Genomic DNA, 18,711 nt, shown 5'->3' on the forward strand with positions numbered 1-18,711 from the left:
TCATCATAAAAACAAAATTACCATTATGTTTTTCTGAGTAATAGTGGTGTGTTGTTGGCTGATTGTGCCAGATTATCATGACCAAACTAGTGGGCTTCGACTTGAATGTGTATGCCATGATCAAGATTTTCCTTAACTTCATTGATTTAGTGTTCAAGCCTGTAATAGGATTTGTTATGAATTTTATTGTTCAGTAAGTAAACAAATGGTGCCAAGTATTGATTTGTTGAAGACCTGAAATTAGATTTCGAGTGTTAACAGTATGAGCCACTGACTCATGTCATGGCCTGCAAAGAAAAAATGAAAGGGCCTGTTCTCCTGAAAATCATGTTTAAATCATTGAGTATTATAACATAACAGCTCAGTGATCTACTATTAAGTACACTCTGAACCCACTTTTTTTGTACACAGGTGACCTTTTCCGATAAATGATGCGCACTAACGGTCTCTTTGGAAGAGACAGAGGCTTCGGTTCAAAAAGAACTTGGGGAATATATACATATACATATATGCAAAAGAATGTGTCACGGTCCCTGCTATACATGCTGACTTTTGTCAAATGTAAAATTGCCTAATGCATTCTTACCGAGTGAATATACTCATATCAATTAGCAGCAAGTAATTAATCACCAGCACCACCAACACACTCAAAGTGCATATACACAGACACATTACAGCTTGAGAGCTGATCCCTGCTAGGTCAATTAAGAGTCATTAGAGTCCAATTATAACACGTTCACAAATACGATTAGTACAATCTGTTGCTATACACACAGTTTTGAATATAATGATCTATACTTCTGACTGCAAATTGCATGAAAGTGGGTTCCCACATAGCCCATTTAATATAAAAAAGATCTACACCTGTTCTAAGAAGGCAGAGTTGTCACCTAAATAAAAATGATAAAAAATAACATAAAAAACAAACAATTAAATAGAAATAACAACTATAGAGCTTTAATGTTTCAAATGTTAAAATATATACATATATGTATATATAATAGCTCTCTAGTCACAAAATGACAGATGCTCATTATTCTCAATTTGCCACTGACATTGTAATAATTGCCTGGTAATATGGCAGCTAAATGTAAAACTGAATTGCTTTCTTAATAATCTAGAAATGCATGTCATTTATGATAAATTTCACTCAATTTAAAGCAGCAACAAGGAACTTTCATATTTTGTTGATTGTAGCGGCCCCTGAGGACAAAAGCAGTAGTGTTTCTACCGAATCCGAGCTGGTGGCAGACACGAATAACTATTTAGAAATAACCAATCTTCTTGCTGATGGTTTTGTTTGTTTATGTAGGTTACATAGATACATTAGTATTAAATTAGGACTGTTTCATAACCAGTTGAAAATGCATTATAGTAGGTTTAAGACAGAACAGCAACCTAACATGTCAAGCCAATCTTAAGTATCCAGACCAACGGTGTCTGTTTGGTGCTGTTTACAGGATAAACAGCATTAAACACTATGTCACAATTCACTATGTAGGCCGCCCAAAAAATACCCCAATGCCAAATTCCAAAGCTGGGCTCTATGGGTATAATGATTTTACACTTATATGTATGTCGCTTTTGTGCCTTCCAGGAATGAGTGGTTTTCCAGAAACAAAAGTCAAACAGTCATCCAGCATATCTTAATCCCACAGCCACATCATGGTAATTAGGACACTGACCCCAAAAGCCATCTGGTCTTATCAGGCATACAGTACCACCACCTGTTCATCCCTATGAATTCCATTCACAGCTGAAAGTATTCTCCCTTGGTTCTTTTCTTAACCTTGCACAGCTAAAAGGGGATTTCATACTGTGATTTGTCTGGGAACACATTTTTGTCTGGGTATTTGGTGGTTCGTTTATGTCTTTTATTGTCCTGCAACCAACTCAACACCCACAATTTTCAGTGACTGAGCATTTTTTACAGTCCCAACCTGTCTATTGAGCTGTCATGGAGAAAGGATTCTTGCCTCAACTACCAATTTTTCTAGTGATTGGACAAATGTATGATTGCCTAATTCACACACCTTGGGAGGTTTGAGAGAAAATTCACCTTGTGAAGGTAATTGTATGGTAGAATCTCTAAAGGGCCTTGACCACTGAACATGAAACTCTGTCAGACATTACAGCACAGGCGTTTCCTTGCTGAGAGAGATATGTATTAATCTTAATCTGATAATGACTTTAAGACAAAGTATAAATTTGTAAACTGTCCTGGAAAACCAGCTGTACTGGACACTGATAAAACCAATGGAAGCAGTTGAGTTTTGCGAACAAAAGTATGGTTATTTACAGCAAGGGGCAAAGAACAAATACTCTCTATGATTAAATCAATGTTTCTGCATTATGTATGACTCACAGTGAATTGTGGCTGTTGAATGTGTTGCTGCCCACTTACCTAAATCTAGATTGCAGTGAAAATATTGCATCTCTAACATTCACTTAACCCCTGCATGCTTCCTTTTAAATAAAAACCAAGAACAAACAAGTGCATGTATCAACATCATAAAAATAGTGTTCCTACCTTGTCTCCTTTATTCCCCTTTTCTCCTGGCAGTCCAACTACACCTGGAAGATCAGCATCTCCCTGTGCAAACAGTATTCATTAGTAGGATTAAAATTTTCCCTGTAATCAAAGATAAAATGTGGCTATTGCTATTGGATCTATCTTTTTCACACATATGCGTGCCATAAACAAAAATCCTGGACATTTATGACACTTCTGTCTCCACAAAGAAGCAGATGTATGTGAGTCACCCTCTTGGTCTGGATTTGTTTAAGTATTATGATTTCTGAATGAAAAAGCCAAAGTGAAACTTACCATTAATCGGTAAAGCAATGTAGCAATTACAGAGTCAACGTGTTACTTGAAAATGTAGATTATTTTAGCCTATTCTAATATCTAAAATGTATTTCTGATAGAAATACCTGAAATGTCTACACAGTAGCAACACTGTGTTTTAATCTATGACCCCAAAATCCTGATTTCACTGGTTCTCAGGCTATGAAAAGTTGATTATGTTTGCAACATACAAGAAAAATTTAAAAAACATAAAAGGCTGGGTGTGGAATTGGACATCACCTTGGAGCTGTACCATCTGCTCCCTTCAAAGAGAGCTTGAAGCTTTCAGGTCTCAATTTGCATCTCAATCTAACATTAATATTGCAGCTGAAAGAATCCTTTTGCATTTTCACAAATTTATAGCGGAGTGCAGATATACCATGCTTCAACAGTCTGGGATAATTATACCTGTGTTTACTAATATATTATAGCTATACTGCCTTTGGTTGACATCCAAAGAATATACTCTTTGGTATAAATGTTGTTTAACTGGCTGTTTAGTGCCTATAAAGGATTGAGAGGATGCCGTGTAAACCTCTGTTGGTTCAGTTACAATAGCCATTACACTTACTCAATTAGAGGGCCTTGTTGGGGGGAATTGATTGTACCTTTTCAGCTGGACACTGACATCTGTCAATTGACTGTGAGGCTGGCTGAGACAGCATCTGGGGGAGCTGGGCTGTAACCAGGGGAGGGGAAGTCCCATTAAATGTCTTCTTGGCTCCACACTGGATCAATACAGAAATTCACCATTTAGAAACCATTTTTTGTCATGTTTGCGACATGCCAAAAAAACAACAACTTCAAAATCCATTTTAATGCAACACACTTAATCTGAGGTAACCCGGCATATATTTATGCCATGCTTGGAAATAAGAAATATAAAATGCATACATACAGTGAAACAAAGAAAACACTAAGCAGACAAATAGTGATAAGTCCTTCTCAAGGTTGTGTCAATTCCCAAGGAGTAACTTTACACTGACATGACAGCATGCTTATGGATAAATGAAATGGTCAGGGGTCAGAGGTCATCTCCCCATTCGGAATCATTGTAACATTAGCTCTCATTGATTCTATGGTGATGGAAGATCTCTGTTATTATGTTTCTATCTGGGGACGCATACCCTTATGACAAAAGAGACAAAAACCTTGATACACTTTCATTGTCTGATAACACTGCATAGGTTAAAATAAGCCAGCCAGCTAGCCAACTGTAGAACACAAAGATATTTGGTGGATGTACTTAAATTGATGACCTACTGAAGTACATTTCAAAAAAGTACAACATTTTGAAGACAAACATATATTGTATCTTCTCATGTATTTCTTTAGTGGTGAAATGCACTAAGGACAGAAGTGACTCAATCTTACTATTCAAATTCCTACTATTCATTACTTGCTGTCACTTTATTTACAGAGGGTGTTATTAGTGTGGTAAAACATCATGACACTTTACCTTGGGCTCCAGTAGCTCACAGCAATTTTCCATTTCAGCCATATAAGGGTCACAGTAGATTAGAATTTGTCTCATTTCAATCTGTGAAAAAGAGCTTTCATTAAGGGACCATTAAAGCATCATACAAGAGTTCGTCATCACATCATGCTCCTCTGTGAACTGGCAAAGGTCTGCTCTTCACTGGTTAAACAGTACAGTTTGTTCAACTGTCAACTGTTCTCGCTTGAACATTGCCATTCCCACTGCCAGCAAAAAAGGTAAAAAACATCACATCTAAATTTAAGAAAAGGCTTCAACCTTTGCATGAGTTGCAGCTGCTTCAGAGCAGAACATGAACCCTAGCATTTTTTTCCGGATTTACTGACTTACTTCTTTACAAATTACGTGGACTAAAAAGTCAGCTGTTAATGCTACTTAAGACAAGTTCTACTCAGAGGCATCGGGTAACCAAATGGCATAGCTGACCTAATGTTTGTTTAACACCCTAGCACAGGGGAACCTCTCAGAATGAGCGTAGCACATGACACAAAATAGGATTTACACCGATTAAGAAAATATGCCACTGAAGCATGTTTGTGAAAGTACAGAGAGTGCATTTCCAAAATTTCAGTGAAGATAGTACAGTATTGATCAAAACTGGAGATGGGTAGCAAAACTACTGCATCATAACTGTTAAATGCTTGAACACAAAATAGTATGTTTACGTGGGACATACATCTACAGGCCGTCCGTCCTCCACTCGTGTAGTGATAAGGGTGCGCCCACTGGGGTCAATGCTGGCCTTCTCGTCAGTCTGTCTCTTTTCTATCAGCTTGCAGTCCATGTAAATGGAGACTATGTTGCTCTGTACAGAAATGCCCAGCTTGTGCCACTGGCGATCAAAGAGGGCATGTAGGTCACGGCTTTTAAATGTGTAGCGGCGAGTGTTCTTTAGCAGGTCCTGGGAAGAAAACTCCACCGCCTTCTTGCCACCATCAACCACAACCGATACCTGAGGAGAGTTTAAAAACAGCATTCCTTTCCATCCCATCATATCCAAGCATATTTGTAGATACTGAAACTGATATGTGACATTAAAACATATAGCGGGACCCACCTGACTGCCTCCCGACTCGTCGAATATCTGCCAAAGATACCAGCGGTCTTTTTTTGTAGTCCTTCTTACCCGGAAGATGGTGACAAGGGAGTATTCACTTGAAAGCCCATTTGGAAATATTAACCTAAACAAAAACATAATATAAGACAGATTCTCACAGATTATGAAAATCAAATCTATCATTTAAAAGTATACAATAAATATGAAAGATAATTGAGTCAAATGTCATTCTTAATACTGAATGTATAGCTTTCAGAGGCTGAACAATGAACCAGTCAATCAGCTTCAATGATCAATAAAACATTTCAATATCTTCTTACTGCAGCCTGAGTAATTGACATAAATAAACCTGACAAACTTGATTCCATTTAGCTTGATTAACTTTATCCTGGCTTCCCGGTCATTCAGATAATGAAAAACATATAGAAATGGATCCAAAGCCACAGAAGCCAATCTTTTACATCACCACTGACCATGTGCTACAGTTATAGCTGCCTAATGCAATGCAGCTACAGGTTTGTGTGTATGACCTCAGCTGCTCTGTAAAGTCAAATAACAATTCTGTGTTCACAGCTGAAAATGTGTTCCAGCAGAAGCAAAATATGCAGAGAAAATAGGGAATATATAGGAAAAACAATATCATATTTCAAATCACACCCACTCTCATATGAATTACAGCTTATTCAGTAACTCATCTCTCAGCCCACACCCCCACTACCTCCCTAATTTTATACATTGCGTAAAAAGAACAGCAAAACATTGTACCCTTCAAAATGCACTAACCCTAGCCCTAACTCCAGACTCAGATTAACAGTCAAAAGTGGAAGAGCATAAACATAATAAATCAAGATCAGAAAAAATAATAATAATGCAATGATAAGGTCATTGAGAAGGCAAAGCACAGCCTGGGGAGGAAGAGAGAGAGTTTCCTCAGACAGGTTGGAAATTAGTTTTCACTCCAATATATCATCTCCCATTCTCTCTGAGCTTCATACCCTCTTCTATTGTGTCCCTTGAATTCTTTGAGATTTTGGTGTAAACGGTACATGACTAAAATGATAAATACACAAAGTTAAAGCTCTCAAAAAATCAAATGCTTCTTTGAGAGGCCAAGGACTGGGAAGGTTATTTGTTGCCCAAGGGCTAAAGGACTATTTCAGCTGCAAATCAATATAAAAAGTGGCAGGGCAATTTATAAAAAAAAACGTGGATTTATGAAATAAATTCAACACAGAATACTTCCATGCTGCACATACAGTAACTGTTTTACACATTATTGTAAGAGGCAGGGGATAACATAAAAGAAAAATGTAAAAATGGACTCCAAGAGTGTATGGAATATAATGGAACATAATACATTTAAGCAGGTTTAATATAGCTGGGATACTCTGCAGAATACAGTGCACAGCTGTTTTATGTTCGGGCCCTGGAGTTCACACCCTTCTTTGCAAAGTCTCCCACTTAGTCTGCTCTTATTTCAAAACATGGTCTGTCTACAGTGCGGCACACTTGATCTCTGAGGGCCCAGAGGGTTAAAGTTCTTGACCTTGTGGTGACTGCCATCTGTGGCTAAATAGCTGAACGTTGGTTTGAACACTGTTTTTATGATTCTTTGGAAAAACGCTGCTCAGCATGTTTAAGTAAGTGATAATGAGTGAATGAAAAGGACCTGCTTTCAATTTCCCTGCTCCCATGCTACAATACCAAAATAAGTTTTACAATATGTCATTCTGCCAACTATGTCTGTTGCAAGTACAATAAACTACCTGGCATTGGCAAATGTGTTTGGAAAGAAACATGACTGCCTCCTGGATTACATTCAGTGTCAGTGTTTTGGTCCAATGCTCTGTATACTACGGGGTAGGATTCTACATTGTGAATCACTTTGGTCAGCTGGTGTTGTTTTTAAATGTGCTTTATCAGTAAATTTGGCTTGTATTGAAGTAGCGGGGCATTCCAAGGCTTTCCAAGCCAAATTACTTAAACAACCACAGTAAGCAGAAAAGGAGGGGAGAAAAAACATTTTAGGAAAGAGTTACTTGTGCATTTGTACTGTATATTATAAAAGAGTGCCCATCCATAACAATAATCAGGAGAAGCGAGCACAGAGCAACACCCTGACTGCCATGAGAGTCATAATGAGAGCTGATTCCATTTTTATAAGAAACAAATGTGCTTTCTGGAAACTATCACCACTCTTGGAACATCTCTTTGACCATGCATATTGCTTGGCTGACACTACCCCTTGTATAATCAGAGACAATGGTTTGACAGAATGTCACAGCAACACTACCGGCCTGGTAGAGAATCTCCCGGAAGCGGATTTAGTGTCCTGGCTTGTAAGAAATCCTATCCAGGAGGATTCTTTTAAATGAGTTGGAGGAATCAGATTCCTGTAGCTGAAACAATAAAACCTCAAATGTTAGCCTAGTTGGCTCACATCCCTATCACTGACACTCCATCAGATCAAAGTGGGCTCAACCATGTCGGTTTATACGCTAAATGCATCATTCATGCTAGCAAGGGCTGTAACTTCCTATCAGCGTGAGTCCCCTTTCCTGTTTGAATGTGGAAGTGCTGTGCTGCCACTGATCAAGCCAAATCGAATGCACGCCTGTGATCTGGGAGAAGGATATTTTCTACAACTGAATGTGCATGTGTGTAGATGTGTAAGACTGCAATGTTATCATCACTGCAGTGTAAATACGTGTTCCTCTGCACACATACTTAATTAAGAGATAACACTGCAACAGAGACCAACAAACATTTTCTGAAATGTCTGATCTGCCACCATGACTACATGCCATAAAATTAATTTAGAGTCATTTGTTACCTCCGATCAACATGGAATTGTTGATTACAATTACTGCTACAATATGACTATTAAACAAGCTGTCATGTTTATTTTGCTCAGATTGCCCTTCTGTGCCAGACCCCAGCCACTTCTCACTTCCCCCAAGCCCATATAGTGAATGCTGGTTTGTGCCTTTTTTTGCCAGCCACTTCAACTTCAGCTGTTCATCTATGGATTCTCTGCTATGTCTGTTTATACTAGATGCCTTTGCCTTTAAGCATCTGTATCATCATTTTACCATAAAGTCACTGAACTGTTCCTGTCTGCCTGGTCGTCTACATTTCGGTCATTTTCCTCGCTTCCTCTTACACACCCTTACACATCCTCTTACACACCCCATGACACAAGTTACAATCCCTGGATGTGGATATGCACATTTAGTGCAGGTAAGTTAAAGGCCTTCACACTGCTGGAGTGTGTGAAACCATTGGCTAAAAGGCTACAGAAATTTTTTTTTTTCCAGAAATAATTCAGATGCTTATGACTTTCAAAAAAAGAGCGAGTCAGCTTTACAGTATTGATTACAGTGAGCCCACATGATTAATTAACTAACACGACAGTCTCAAACCACTGAGGCCACAGATTGATAAACAAACAAACCCTGGTGATTTCATTCACTATATGTCAGACTCAATGGCTCCTTTGTATCTACTTTTCAAATGTAGTGTATCTTTGGCATCTATACATAATATGAAAATAGCCTACTGTATGCCATTTAGCATTTAACCTTGTCACAAGTTGCTTTGCTGATCATTAGCATTCCAATAAACCACAATATGAGACATTGTGGTTATATTCAAAGGAAGTGTTCCTTCCATTCCCATTTCAGAAAAATATGCAAAATTTGTATTTGCTTCGTCTTTAAGAGAAGAAAAGAACAAATAGGCATGAGCATTTCTGAGAAAGTTACAGCTAACAAAATGCACAAATAGGTCTAAATATGAATAAAGGGCCATCCACGCCAAGAACAATAACTATATCTTTTTAAAAACTGTTCTAACTCAAGCTGACAGCGATGATGATTGATGAATGATATTATGGTATACAACTCATTAAACTCTTATATAAAATAATGTTAGGCAGCAAATTACACATAAAACTTTATTTTACCTGAGACATACTGCCAAATGCTCTTTAGCACTGATGGGGTCTCTGGAGCCCTTAATGATGTCCTCTTTTCCTTTTTTTTTTAAACCAAAGTATGAATATAATTTCTCCTAACTCCACTTCCTCAACTTTGAAGAACTCTGTGAACCCCTATCCCTCTGGTTTTCTCTTTGTGCCTCTGCACAACGTACAGCTAACAGGTCATCAATATACATTTTCCGAAGCTGCCAACACAGCTGGAGCACACAGCATGATGTGGCCGCTGTTTACACAACACAATCTTTCATTGGTGTGGATGCTCACACGTTCTCGGTACTGTTATAGTTATTTTTCTAACTTTATACTTGTGTATGTTTTGTTTTGCAAAACGAGGATTGTAATGTAAAAACCATGCCTTTATTTCAAATAGCAAGTAATGAAATGAAACCACTTATTGATCTTCTTTTGCTAAACAGTTGAAGAATTCAAATGTGTAGTGTAGATTCTAATGCTCTTATTATATGAATGAGATATAAATATGAGACAGATGGTGATATAAGATGTAAAAGCCAAACACAGATATGCATCTAAAGACAGACAGCAACTACAACACTGTGTTATGACTACACGTTGCATTTTGTAGGGCAATTTGTCACCTCACGCAAATGTTCCTTGAGTGTGTCAGCTCCAATTTATGTACCATAATGTGCATTGTGCAGAGGAGCTGGCAGAACATTAGCCAGATCTAGAGAGTCGAGCATCTATTGCTGCATACCCTGCGAGTAAAGTGAGCAATGTTTTAGTGGCTGTGGCAGGGGTAGAGGGGCCTCCTGGTTCGTGCAATTGCCCTAGCTTTCCCTCCTCAGCTGACATGCAGTATCACCTGTCAAAGTACTTAGATAATTGGATATGAGAGGGATCGCGGTCTCGCCACTATAACCAATGACACTGTCAGCAGTGTCATTGAGAGCCAGCATCTTCTTGCACTATGGGCCCAGACTGAGGGAAGGGCTGAGGTAAATGTATTTTCAGCTGGCTGACAGAACAGGGAGGGAGATCACAAATCACCTGGCTCAAAGATCCTCGCACCTAGCCAGAGAGAGAGTGGCAGTAAATGTTTACAGTTTCATGTCATGTAAAAATGCTAAAAATATCCTCCCCTCCCGAAAGAATGACAAAGTGTTGTCTTTCACTGTTATAACCTGAGGACACAAAGCAATGAACATCTCAAAATACATTTTTTAAAATCCAAACCTTCATTGTAAAGCTAAGTTTGGCAACCATAGCAGCAGGTTCATGTGTGCCACTGGTCTTTCTTGATTCATTTGAAAGCGCAACAGGCATTTATAAATAATATATCAAATTCAAATCCCCACTATCATATCAGCATCAAGGTGAAGTCACAGAGCGGTCCCGCCGGTTGACCAGGGGAATAAAGGTCTTCAGTAAATGGCACCTTAGTGTGTCATTTATGTAGCTATTTTAATATTCCTGTCTTATTATACGTGCTCAGACTTTTTTTCCCTTCCTTTATGTCCCACTTTTTGCCCTTAGGAGATTTCTAGAATAAATGCAATATATATTAATTCTGTTCAAATTATTCCCTGTCTAACAGCTCACCTCACAGCTTGCCCTTATTAGCCAAGGCAAATGGAACTATTGCTCTGAGCAGGGTATATCTGGGTTGCCTCAAGTCAACCCTTTCATGAAATGCAGCTATGGCTACACAGTTTTTTTTTCTTAGAATAGATGTGAAGGAAAGCAAGCTTCTCTGCACAAGACAGACCTATAATAGCAGCAATATTTTAGCTGTTTTTACAGTATCATGCAGTGTGCAATATTTGAGTTGTAAAAAATTAACTCCATATTCAGGACCTGTACACGAGGGAGCGAAGTAGTAATAGCCTCTGTGTTAATCCAAATGAACACTGCAGTTTAATACTGTTGATAGCCTTGGCCACACATGAGCGACTGCATCTTACAGCAAGCTTGCATTGTGCTACAGTTCCATAGCACAAGCAAGCAGAGTTGTAGAAATGAAGCAGCATATATAGGGAGATTATTTACTGGGTCACGGCTGAGATGCAGACTGTCTGTCTGAGTTATCCTCAAATGTCACAAGGACCCAGAGTACAACAGCTGAACCCAAACAATGCAGGAAATAAACACACATGCAAGCTAACACACAACTACGTTACTCACTTTGTCGGCTTAATGAGCGGACTGCTTCCTAAACGAAACGACGGAAGGTCTTCTGTTACCGTTCCCTTTCGGAGGAGAAACTTTTCTGTGAGATCCAATCCTGTGAATGGGATCAGTGTCACTAGATTTAAACAAGACAATGTTGTTATTTACAAAGTAATTGTGTTCATTCATAACATACCTGTAATTTCCAGGGGACGATCTAAAATATCAGAGAACCTGTATTCCTCTACAGTCAGAGGGGGACATGAGCCATCTAGAGGAAAATCACAAAGAGGTTTAGTGTGCTGGTTACAGAAGTCAATTTATATTTTAAACTATTTTCGTCTAGGATTACAGAAAAGCAAATGATAAATTGAGTTGTAAATTCATTTCCATAGTGCATTCCCTTTCATTTTAAAAACAACACTTCTTTCAGAGAAATCCACAAAAATCAATTCACAGTTTTTTTCTATTAATCTTTTAAACTTTTAAACTTAAAAAAAAAAATTGCAGATGGAGACAAGACTCTGAGATGTAATTTAGAGGCAAGGCTCAGTCTGCTTTACTGAAAATTAAATGGAGACTGACTTTATGAATACTGATAGCCCCGCCGTATTTTTTTACAAGTCCCACTCTCTGTTTTTTTCAAACATGAAGTTGATTGATAAAGTCGATTCCCCAGATAATGGAATCACAAATGGTGAGTTACCACTGTGAACAAATCATGGACCATAAATGTTTTGTAAAATATTCAAAGTATTTGTTGTAAATCATAAACCTGTGAAGGGTTAAAAAAGTTAGCTTAACAGAGTTTTTTAATGTGTATGTGGATTTGGGCACACCTGTCTTTCTTTCTTCCGTATGTGCACGTCTATCTGTTCTTTACCTCCACAATGAGACATAATTCATCTTACAGATAAAACTTATCCATTTTATGTTGAGACCAGAACATTTAAGAGAAAAAATGTCACTCTGCTGTTGAAAGACATCAGTTGTTGGAGAAAAGGTTGAGGACAACAAACACACGTACCTGTTTGTTCACTCACTGCCATCCCAAAAGTGCAAGGAATGGAATTTACAGTCCAAAGGAAAGCTGTCCATCTTAACAAGCTAATCATGGCTCTGACACTAGAGAGCAGTCCTCTGAAAATCTGGATGTAAACAGAACAGTTTGTAATTTACAATTAAGGTTAATCATAGCATTTTGTTAAATGAAATAAAGAATGAAACACATGCCTTACACTAATCTTAATTAAATACTTTTCTGCATGCAAGTGCTAACAGAAGCAGAACTAACAGACATAACTTTACATCAGGCACAAGCAAACAATGCTGACGTGTGCTCGCTAAGCAAACCGAGACAGAGAAAAGGTTTCACTCCTTTGCATCTGGCTGCAATCATATTTCAACGTTCTATCAAACCACGTCTTTTCATGGTTTTAATCAGCCACTAAATAAGATTATGTGCAAGTTGTATTATTGTGAAATTAAATTTGAACTGTAAATCATATCTGACTCTCCCTTATGCCTACTCTCATGCTCACTCATATGTCCCTCAACCCTCTTTGTGTATTTATGTAAAGTCCTTCAACCAGGAGAAAGCACTTCTGAGTCCTTCATTCATTAGTTTTCATGAACACCTGCCATGCAGTGATGAATGAAGATGTCTATACCGCTGCTAAATCATTATACTCTAAGCCATGTTTATGTTAAGGTTTCAGTTGTTAACTAGTGAGCCAAGCTGCCTCTTGTTCTCCATAGACAGTTTGTAATTCATTATGTCTGTATGTCATCAGCAGAAATTAGCAGTGGAACTGTGCCGACCCACTTAATCTGTTCAGAATACAGTCTACAACAAGATAATGACAACACAACAGGGAGGTATTACTGTGTCTGACGTTGATCTAAATGCAGGATGTTGCATGTTAAAAGAGATACAAGTTAGCAAGGTTAATCTGTCTTCATTGTTATTTTACCCTCTCTGCAATGTGATCATCCCATCACCAGGTGTTAAGTCTGCTGTACTCTCCTCCCAAAATGAATAATCCAAAATAAGTTTACACTGTGTGTCACAGAGTACTTGTATGAGAGGTAAAATACTTTTAAAATTGGCTCCTCCCGTACTAGCTTGTCTGCTTAATGCCAAAGCCTTGATCTTTGTTTCGGTACTACTCTATTAACACTCTGGTGTGTTTTGATCTGTAAGCTGTCAGCGGTGTCTTGGTCAAGAACGCCACATACAAGGATCAGACCTGGAATCCTCCAGTTACAAGTCTCTTGAACCATTTGACTTTGGTGCCAAACCAAATCTTCTACATTACTCTCATACCAGTGCAAAGACGGCGAGAATTTTTTTTAGGGTAGAGGAATCCTGGATAGTACGAGTCTGTTCCAAAGTAAAGTCTGTAATTAATTTTCACTGACTATTCCAACTCAAACAAAACACTAACTTTTGGATTACTTTTTTATCCGCAGAGTTGGTGCTGTGCCAGAATACTGATGATGACTGCACTCAGAAAAAAAGGGCTGTTTTTAAAAGGAAGACGAAACTCAATAGAAGCACACAAACAGGTTAATGTGTGACACTGAATAAATAAATGCAAAATCAATTTGGTTTAGTAAAATTTTTCTTAAAACAACAACACAGGTCAGATTTGTTTGTTAATCCTACAAAAAAATGAAGTGGCAAATCATAACTCACAATGACAAACATGCCTTTTTCCAGTATCTGCAATGTAGTGTTGTGACAACACAGCTGTAATCCAGTTACAAAGGCTATAATCCTTCCTTCCTCCTGCACATTTATCTATTTTTACTGGTGAAGAAACGGCTGAGTAATGAACTTGACCTCCAGGGACCATCATACACCCACAACACATTAAGTTAATTTATATGCACAGTCTCACAAACTGTGACCAATAGTATTTTTTCATGATACTCTCCTTCTTAAACTGCTGCTGTCTTATCCAAATTAATTTTCCCCCCAGTGATTAATCCCCATACACTTTGTGCCTTCCTCTCCCATTGGATCATAAAGTTTTGCATGCAGGCCTACAGTACGCTATCATGGCGCTTGGAGATGAAGTGACCATGCCACTTACAACTACAACCATGCATGGGCCGTAGACAAGAAGCACTACAGAGGTATCACATTCCCTGTCTGTGTGAAGAAGGCGTAATGTTATTCCATCCATTTCTGCAAAATGCATGCAACACATGCTCCTAAACCCTGCAGTCAGTTAGTCTGTATCTTTACATGACTGATTCTGATTATTGAGGAGTCTGTAGGAGTTAAAAACCACACGTTGTTTTACCTCATGTAGTTCTGGTGTACAGCAACGCTGCTGCACCATCTGCTGTGGATTTCCATCCTAAATTGACTGTCTATATATTTCTGTATGTTATCATCACACACATATCTCACAGTTTTGGAGAAAAAGGCACAACGCTAAAAACCCCCCTTGACAGTGAAGTTTCTCTGTCAGGTCCCGTCATCATTCATTCACTGGCAATAACTTCACTGTAACACTTTGAAATATTCAAAGAAGCGTGTTTCTGTGCGCGACCGCTGATTGGCTGGGTGGCTTTATTTTTTGATAATTACGGGACGAAGCGGTTGATATTCTTTCGGTGTCCGGCACATTTCGCACTTTGCTGTTAACAAGTGATGCAATACGGTGGATGTTTACTGCTGCAGAGCGTTCATAAATCAGAAATAACCTGTTCATAAGGCATGCGCCCCGGTTAACAGACAAGTTAAGAAAGATCAAACCATGTCTGGGACATAAAACACTGCAAAATGTGTCCGTTATAAAGAGCTTTTCAATATATCCACACGCTGGTATTTACATTAAGCCGATTTTATTCTATTTTTTAAATTAACTGTGAATCAAATGTTGTCTTTAAGTACTTACAGCTGCTGGGAAAGTTTCCTCTAACGCAAAAAGAAATAAAAAACAGCGAAAAAAGAAGCATAATCCATGTGTGATAACGATCAGTCTTGATTCCGGATTCCAGGACTTGGAAATAAAAGTCACAGTGGGATCGCCTGCTAGATCGCGGTCCTTATTAGTTGCACCGAGTGGCCCTCCCACTCTGTCTTTATTACTGAAAGGCACTGACAGAGACTTCAGCAAACAAGAGCAACACACATCGAAAGCTTTCCCATTAGGGGGAAATAAATGCCCAACGGGAGCTCAAACAAACTCCCTTTAACTGAGCCAGGTGCGGGAATTAAAAAGCCGTTTGATGTATTATCATCTTATCAAAATTTACTGAACACAAGGCCTAATTCGTATGGATTTACCCTTCCTTTAAGGTGGCTCCATGTGTGTTATTAGCAGAAAGTCATGCTTAAAAGTAAATATTGGAGTAATACAATAAGTGTTAACACATAATTCATCTTGATACGAGTCAGAAAGAAAAAAAGCAGTCCAAGCTGTCATACATCACATAATACCCGGCAGAATAGACATTAAGACATGTATTATGAGCAGAGTAGTCTATAGATGATCCCACATAATAAAGGCAGCTCTCAGCTGTAAAGGCTACAGAAACGTACTCCAAGCACTATTTGAGTCAGAAGACACAAATGCCATTTAACATTCACTATAGCCCACTCTGTGGTGACTGGGCTCTCAATGCAGGTTTAATCTATTAATATTAGTGTAGCAGTAGTGGAGGAGGTATGTGGTCATTTACTTAATAAAAAGGTACTAATACACACTGCAGAAATACAAAGTCCTGCAAAATGTTACCTGAGTAACATTATGTAAGTATAATCAGGAAAAGTGTACTTAAAGTAATAAAATAAGTACTGTTTTTCTATTATATAATTAGATTATTATGCTTGCATTAATATAGAAGCAGGATTTTACTGTAGTTGGTTCAGGTGGAGCTCATTTTAAACTATTTTATATGGGGCTGCGACTAGTTTTAGGATTATGAATCTGTACTTATGCATTTTCATATGTTTTGTGTTAAAAAAAACTAACTAGGAACTAAAGTTGTCAAATAATGATTTGAAAGTACATTATTTCCCTATGAGGTGTTGTGAAGTAAAAGTAAGCATGAGAAGAAAACGATCAAATAAAGCACAGATACCTCACATTTGCTTTTAAACAGAGTACTGGAGTAAATGTACATAGTTCAGTTTCACCACTGCAGTGTGCTGTTCATTCATCCATTACTCAAAACCCACTGAGGGTCCACTGATCATGCCGAAAATGTGTCTGGACAGAGTTTCTATCCATGTCGTTGTATTAAAGCTGAAGGTTAAAGCGCAGGTACTTTTGTTGAAACAGCACACCAACAGTTCAAGACAGAAACGCAGAAACAGGTGTTCAGCCTCCACACACATAACTGTTTAGACAGATGATTTCAGTGCACCCTCCCCTTCACCACAGGGACACACACACAGAGACATACTTTTCTGTAGTGTGATGAAAGAAACAAGGAAACAAAGAGTAAACGGTTTTAAGATAAAATGAAGCAGATGGCTATGTTTCTTTGTTGGACATTATGCAAACATAACTATTGGTACTTTTGAGTAGTGGCATTATTCTTCAGTCTTTCTGTAACTCTTTGTTTTTGTTCTTAGTGAAGAGTGAATTTTTTTAATCAGTAGCAGCTGATTAATTACTGACTTTCTTACAGCCCACATAAGGAAATGACTATCTTCACTGGATTTTGCTCTTACTGGAATTCAGTCATTTCATTTTAAAAGGTCTGGTATATTCATACCCACAGTACGGGCTTTTGTTTAGCAGTTCAGGGGTGTCTTTTTTGACTAACAATGGATTAATAACAAGGTTGTGCACAAGCATTTAGAGGGATAGTTTTTTCCATTCAACATAAAAGGACACCCTGTCCATCTGCAATTAGATTATTTTACATCGAATAAAGTATGTCTTTAACCTGACCTGCACGGAGGGAATTCCAGCTTCTTCTTAAGATGGAATCTATTTGTTCTATACAAAATACTAGAAATGGTTCACTGTGACGTCTGTGGATGGTTAATTCTGTAAAGAAACAATGTCCCGGTTTTCTTCACCTCTATTGTATTGGGGTGGAAGCAGAAGTCTCCGCTGTGGATAACTCCAAACCCTTGCAAATAAAAAAGAAACTCTGAATGGCTTAGCACCTACAAAGAAAAATACTTCTTTTTTTTCATTTGAGTGAACAGACCCTTTAAGGTTAGGGCAAGATTGGGGCCATGGTGAAATAATGAAAATGGTATGTTGGCTAGGTGGCCCAGCAGGCTACGTCGTGTACCATTTAACAGCAACTTCACATATGCCCTTAAAAGCAGTTACATTAGTGTGCATTTAAGGTCTGTGTTTTTCATGTTTTTAACCATCAGACAAATTCCTGCCTTCTCGTTTCCAAAATCGAATAGTGTTCAGATACTACAAACTGCAGCTTAAAGTGCATCTGTCACCGACACAGAATGATGAAAAGAGCTGAGCTTCAATCCAACGGTGCAACTTAATAAAAGCAAGAAGGTAATATAATCTAGAGATACTAACTAAATACTAGCTTTTACAAATATATGGTATTCAGGGATGCATCATCTACAGCCTGGCATCACATTTAGTCACCTCAACACCTTATTCACCCAAACTTGTGAGCCTTTGCTGTCACTAAATAGATAAAGTGTGTTTCGGCACAAAACAGGTGACAAATCTGTCTGACAAATCAAGGTAAATGTTCCAAGCACACCTAACTGGAGTGACATCTTACAAACTCCAAGGTCCCCAAAGCTGACAGGAGGCTCTCAAGTACCCTGGAGATAATTGTAGTTTGAGAAATATTCTGTCAAAGTATGTATACAAGAATTAAATCGTAATGTAATGTAAATGTTAAATAAGACTCAATTTCAAAATGATTGTTTTTCCAATGAGTACAGATGAAGATAAGGATTGCATATCATTTCCGGCTATATAGTTGCATATAAATCACCAATGAATGACCGTAGTTCATCAATGGCCTGACAAAACATGGGAATGAGAGAAATCATTTTATATATCTTTGTCCTGTACTCACTGTGCTGTGAAACGCCATTTTGTTGCTTTGTCACTACATTCACCTAGGCAAAGACAGACTGTGTGGGTGTTGTGTGCCAAACCTGTATGAAAAACTGTGAAATTCTATCATTTGTTAGCTTGAATTTGGTCTGCTTATAC

General features: G+C 38.2%; 1 protein-coding gene across 4 annotated transcripts in view; it reads right to left on the reverse strand.

The window, feature by feature from the left end:
* Positions 1-15,607, reverse strand: part of LOC118329797 (collagen alpha-1(XIX) chain) — a 95,087-nt gene extending 79,480 nt beyond the window's left edge. For 3 of the 4 annotated variants that reach the window (XR_004796798.1, XM_035664109.1, XM_035664108.1), the window contains exons 1-9: positions 15,442-15,573; positions 12,558-12,678; positions 11,727-11,801; positions 11,546-11,645; positions 5,404-5,527; positions 5,023-5,298; positions 4,308-4,388; positions 3,457-3,576; positions 2,531-2,593 (exon numbers count right to left, since the gene is read on the reverse strand). Coding sequence is in view for 3 of the 4 variants with exons in the window: in XM_035664109.1 (XP_035520002.1) it covers positions 2,531-2,593; positions 3,457-3,576; positions 4,308-4,388; positions 5,023-5,298; positions 5,404-5,527; positions 11,546-11,645; positions 11,727-11,801; positions 12,558-12,645 (927 nt within the window). In the remaining variant the exon portion in view is untranslated. Of the gene's footprint in view, positions 1-2,530; positions 2,594-3,456; positions 3,577-4,307; positions 4,389-5,022; positions 5,299-5,403; positions 5,528-11,545; positions 11,646-11,726; positions 11,802-12,557; positions 12,679-15,441 lie in introns of all 4 variants that reach the window. The other variant, XM_035664110.1, reaches the window with a different exon arrangement.
* Positions 15,608-18,711: the final 3,104 nt, after the last annotated feature.

Source organism: Morone saxatilis, unplaced genomic scaffold, assembly GCF_004916995.1.
Source record: "Morone saxatilis isolate NCDOM2014 unplaced genomic scaffold, NCSU_SB_2.0 Contig19, whole genome shotgun sequence".
Lineage (NCBI taxonomy): Eukaryota > Metazoa > Chordata > Actinopteri > Moronidae > Morone > Morone saxatilis.